Here is a 6,162-nt window from a genome sequence, read left to right on the forward strand (position 1 = left end):
TTTATTAAAAAAAATTTAAACTCCAAAGAATCTTGATTTTTTTTTTTTTTTGTCTTCTCCAAATGGGAAACAATCACTCCTTCAAAAGGAAGTTTGTATTTTGTTCGAAATTTAACAATTAAGATTCTTCAGTTATTGAACAGACTCTTCAGTGATTCTTTCACATCACATTGAAAAATACAACTGAAATTATCACTCACAATTAAGTAATGAATTGTAGATACAACACCAGCAGCATGGATCAAAAAAGATGTCCAGTTGATAAAACTATTTTCTTATGAAATTAAATCTACCTTATTAATTCAGCACTAATTCCTCTTCCAAAATACCATTGCTCCTTTTTTTTTTTTTTTTTGGTTTCCTAGTACAAAAATATTGCCTTCACAAAAAGGAAAAGCAAAAAACCAAAACAAGTACTTCTTGAAGAAAATAATTAAGATATTCATCAAGAATATTGGTTGATTTATCATCTACACATTTGAAGATGATGAGAAGGTGTCAACTCACAATCAGATGAGTAACAACAATTAATCATCTCTTTATTATCTGCATTAATATTAAACCCTAATTCATGCAAATAAAAAACAACATCTCTTTTCTCTTCCACCAACTTCAAGATATTCTCAAACACACAGACTTCACATGGAATCTTCAACACTCCCTCTTGTTGAAACCCAAACTCTTCTTCAGCTTCTCTTAACAAAATCACAAATGCTTGATGACTCAAGTACTCAGTTGGGATTATAAATCTCTTCAGCTCCTTCCCTACACACACTGCAAGAAAACCTTTCGGTACGACATCGTTTGATGCTGTTGAAACATCAGTGAAAGAGAGTGTTTTCTTAAGGAACTTGATGCTTTTAGTAGCACTATTTGTAGTGCTACCAGAACTTGAGAAATTGCCGCTATTGTTACCAGTGTTTCCGGTGCTGCTGTTGCTGTTGCTGCTGCTGCTTTTGGGTGCATTTGCAAGCTTCTTCCATTTCTTGAGGATCTGTTGAAGCCTGACAATATCACTAATCTTGTTAGACTTCTTTGAATCCATGGAGCTTCTTGTGGGCTTATGGTTTAATATTTTGGCTCTTTTTTTTTTTTTTTTTGTGTGTGTGAGTCTCAACTCTCAAGTGGGTGATGAAGTGGAGATTTAAAGAAGTGAGAGGGTACATGTTGTACCGAAAATAAGAATATTAAATTATTAGAAAAATAAATAATAAAAATTAACCATAGAAGTTAGGATACGTCGGTTGCTGGCATATAAGGTCCAAATCCAACTGCCTCATTATCATGAACTAACCGGTAAGAGTTATTTGGTTTTTTTAATCCCTAGATAAATATATGCTTACCTTTCCCCATCTTCAAGCCAACAGTGTTTATTTCTCTGTTGGCTAAACTTGGCTTTGCATTCTTTTTCATTTTTCACTCTCCTTCTCTCTTTAAAATGTAAGGCTTCATTTCGAATACTAATGTTAAGTAGTTGTTACCTAATAGCTTAAATATTCTGGTTAACCTCTAACTATAATTAAGGTTTTATTTTTTCCCTCCTAACAAGTCATCGAGGTTTTGTGTCCAAAATATTAATTTCATTGTTTCAAGTTTATTTATCTCAGTTTCATCGAATCTATTTTTGTTTTAATTTTATCGATTGATTTAAACTTTTGAATCAAACAATTTCACTAATGATAAAAAAAATATAAATTGGATAAAAATAAATATAAAATATTTTACATCTAATAATCCCATTAGTTTATATGATAATTTTCAGTTGATTTAGAGAAAAAGAAAATAATCGATTCTCTCTCACACTAATCAGAGCACAGAAATTTTATTAATTCAATTTTAAGAATAACATCATTATTAAATTTTTAAAGGCTATGACTATTTTAGAACTGCTCTAAGGTGGAGCACGAATCTTACCCACACACGTTGATCGTGTGGTTATGAAGGATGCTCTACCTTAGGAGAAATTCTAGAATAGCTTTGATGTATGACGTGTAACTAAATTTAAAATAATCATCACTTATATGATGATTTTTCAAAATAAATGCATATATGTCATAGCATCATTTGATCGTTGTATGACAACATAGTACGTCTAATGTATTCTAGAATTTTTCTTATTTTATAATGGTTCCAACGTATCCAAATCCATTTTTAAATTATGTATTTTTTTAGTAAATAATAAGTCTTATTGTGACTGTCACTCAAAATGCACCCACATGGACAGATGGTGTTATTTATTGCAATTTGCTTCTCATGCAGGTGCCTCAACAGTTAAAAATCTACGGGGCATATCGGGGTGCTCTCCCAAAATATTAACTTCTCATCAGTTTGTCTTGGTATCCGTTTCCTGAATCCTGATTTATATAATGTTATTAATTAAATTATTGTATATTAATCTCTTTCTCTTTATTGGATTTTGCGTGTGCTGAGACGATCGTGGAAGATGGGACTCAAGAAATTCCATGTGACATGCCCGATTAAAATAATAACAAATCTGATTAAGGATTGAATATTAGACCAACAAAATTGACATTTAAGTACAGAATTATTAAAATACAAAATAAAAAGGAGCATGTAAGGCCTTGAACAACCAAATGATTAATCTTTTATATGTTGGATTTGAATGTTGCCTTTTGATTTAAATTTTTCTGTTACGTTTTGCATGACAGCGAAAATTGCAAACCTGTCATGATATATATATATATATATATGCTGAAAAATCAAATAAATAATTATTTTTAAATAGTATGAGGATTTTTATGTGAATCGAAAAGTAAAACAGTATAAGTCTGTTCAAATCAAAGGGGACAAAATTATTCAATGTGAGAGCAAGCTGTTAATATCTCCTATTACTAAATATAATAAATATGTTCTAGCTTGTGCATAGAATATAACATTTTGTATTTTGGTTATTAATTTTGGAATAGTTTGATCTTTTACCGCAAAGAAATAATCTTATTGTTCCTGCTCAATAGAGTTGTCAATTTTGTCACACTAGTTTTGCATTAAGAGTTTAAACGTTACGGAGAGAAAATGATCATGAAAACAAAAGACAATGAAGAAAGTTAAGAACTATTATTTGAAAGAAAATAGAGTTAATGTGAATTTTTTTTTTTTTTTGGTGAGAGGGGGCTCGTCAAAACGAGCTAAACAGAAACAAAACGAGGTTGAGTAACCCCAAACAAGTCTTGCGAAATGATAGAATATATACCCATAGGAGGGTCAGAGAACACTTGCAATCCAAGAGGAGCTGAATGAGCCATATTAGCCATGAAGTCTGCAGCTGAGTTTGCTTCTCGATAGATATGGGTGATAGCAATCTGCCAATTTCTACTTAATAATTCCTGGACAGCTACTATTAAAGCATGGAACACATTAGGAACGACCACCTGCTTAGAGATTATTTGTGTAACACAAAGACTATCCACTTCCACCAACAGCCGTTTTATGCCTACATCCTAAGCCAGAATTAGACCCTGATACAGCCCCCAAAGCTCAGCCATAAGCACTGAACTCTCCCCAATTCTCATACAAAATCCGGAAATCCAATGACCGACTGAGTCTCGAATGACACCTCCTGCTCCTGCTTCCCCGTCATTTTTACGAGAGCCATCTGAATTTAATTTGCACCATGGCCATGGCGGCGGAATCCAACGAATAAAAATCTCCTTTCTCCTCGGCTGTTGACTTATACCGGAATTATAAACTTTGTAAATTTCATTAGCTCTAGCCATAGCATCCATATAGACTGTTACACCATCCACCAACTTCCCCGCAAACAAGAAATGGTTCCTCCAGAACCACAGCCTCCAAACCACCACTCCAAAGATACAATCCCAAGGGAGGGAAGATGCAATCTTCCATTTGTTCTGCAAGTTCCCAGCAATCCATTCACGTAGATTCGAATTGAAGAAAGCGTTATGAGTTGCCATTGGGACAAGCTTACGCCAAACCTGATTAATACAGCAGCAATCTCTCAATGCATGGAGAATATCTTCAACCGCACCCCCACATCTATCACAGCCCTCAGGAACATTGATATGGCGCCTAGCTAGCTCAACATGAGTCTTTAATTTCCCATGCATCAGCTGCCACAGAAAAAGACGGATGGATTGAGGCCCCTTCCAACTCCATGGAAGCTTCCAAATTCTGTCATGATCAGCCAAGTGATGATAGCAAAGGGATGCATAAGCTGAACGAACCGTAAACATGCCGCTCGGATCCAAACCCCAGTAAATTTTGTCAAACCCAAAATGCGGTCTCGGAGGCATGACTGATGCGATCTGCATGAAAGTATAATGTGGCAGCAAATGCTCAAAGCTCGACCAATTCCATCCCCCCTGACCATTCGTAAACTCACTCACGGTGGCGTTGATAAGCTCTTGAGGAATCGGCTAGAGAGCTAGGCTGATCAAGGGATATTTCGTAGCCCAACAATCTATCCAAAAGCAAGCTCGACCTCCATCGCAAACAGACCAGCGAGCTCCCTGAACTGTTGTCAACCACTTGCTACGAATAGCTCTCCAAATCTGAGAACCCGGTTTATCTGGAAGGGACATCGGTAAATTGCTGGAATCCAATCCATATTTGGAACAGAAAACTTTCACCCACAATTTATCTGAGTTGGACACAATCTCCCAGCTCAATTTCATTATCAGCGCCTGGTTCATCTCGTCCATTTTTTTGAACCCCAGACCTCCATATTGTTTCAGCATGCAGATTTTGCTCCACCCCACCATACTCATCTTAGGACTCTTTGAATTCCCATCCCAAATAAATCGCCGACAAGATTTGTCTATTTTATGCCTCACTGGAGAAGGAAGAAAGGTCGTTTGCATGGCATAAATAGGCATTGCTTGCAGAACTGATTGAGCCAGGGTGACGCGTCCAGCAAAAGAGAGATGAGCCGCATTCCAACCAGTAAGCCGCTTATCCACTTTATCAAGGATGGACTGATACGTGGATTTATTAACCCGCGTGTGAATTAATGGCATTCCAAGATAATCACCCAAATTATTTGTGGCCGAAAAATCCAAAGTAGAGCCTATGAGATTGGCATCCCGAGTATCAACATTTTTTGAGAAGAACACCTTGGTTTTCAACTTATTTATTTTTGCTTCAGAGCTCCTACAATAGTTTTCCAGAACAGCATCAACCACATAAGCTTGGTCAATTGAAGCTTCCGCAAATAAAAGCAAATCGTCTGCAAAAAAGAGATGAGTTAAGGGAGTTCCATATTTGGCCAACCTAATAGGCCTCCATCTCTCATCCATTACCGCATGGGTTATCCCATGACTCAAACGCTCGATACATAGAACAAAAAGATAAGGCGAGAGGGGATCTCCCTGACGAATACCTCTCCCTGGAGTGAAGGTCCCTGTAACCTCACCATTCCACAAAATACTCATACTAGCTGAAGTTACGCATTCCATGATAAGTCTAGATAAATGAGTTGGAATACCAGTCTGTTGAAGCGTATCAAAAATGAAATCCCAATTAAGCCGGTCATACGCCTTCTCTAAGTCGACCTTAATGGCCATAAATCCTTTCCTGCCAGTTTTTCTGCGCATTGAGTGAACGACTTCCTGAGCCACAACAATATTATCTACGATATGCCTCCTTGGAACAAAACTTGTCTGATTGGGGCCTATTAGATTGGGCAGCAGCGATTGCAAGCGAGTGGCTATAATTTTAGTCACCGTCTTGTAAGCCATTGTGCATAGGCTTATGGGCCTAAACATCTTTAAGCTAGTAGGGTGCTCCTCTTTTGGAATCAAAACCAGAAGGGTAGTAGTTATCTCTTGCGGCACTTTGCCCGTGGTAAAAATATCATCAATAAACCTGCAAAACGACGAACCCACAACATATCATTGGGATTGATAAAAAATAGCATGCAACCCATCCGTACCTGGAGCTTTCAGCGGCTTCATACTAAAAACAACACTTTTAATCTCCTCCCTCAAAATTGGGGCTGCGGCACCATCAACGTCATAAGGACTCAAGTCTGGAAAAAAATTTGGCACATGGTAGTTCTGATAAATAGCTTTTTCTCTTTTAAATAATTCTGAAAAATACCCCACTGCATGCCTCTTTATATCTTCCTCATCATACAGCCAATTCCCCGAACTGTCTCGGATAGCCTCGATTCTATTCCGCCGCCTT

The 6,162-nt window shown here is 37.0% G+C and overlaps 1 protein-coding gene across 1 annotated transcript; it reads right to left on the reverse strand.

Moving 5' to 3' along the window:
• Nucleotides 1-466: 466 nt before the first annotated feature.
• On the reverse strand, nt 467-1,045 carry LOC18043281 (auxin-responsive protein SAUR61). Its single transcript, XM_006436340.1, has one exon. The coding sequence runs from the start codon at nt 1,043-1,045 to the stop codon at nt 467-469; it is 579 nt and encodes a 192-aa protein (XP_006436403.1).
• Between the last annotated feature and the right edge of the window lie 5,117 nt (nt 1,046-6,162).

This window comes from Citrus clementina, unplaced genomic scaffold (assembly GCF_000493195.1).
Source record: "Citrus clementina cultivar Clemenules unplaced genomic scaffold, Citrus_clementina_v1.0 scaffold_4, whole genome shotgun sequence".
NCBI classification, from domain to species: domain Eukaryota; kingdom Viridiplantae; phylum Streptophyta; class Magnoliopsida; order Sapindales; family Rutaceae; genus Citrus; species Citrus x clementina.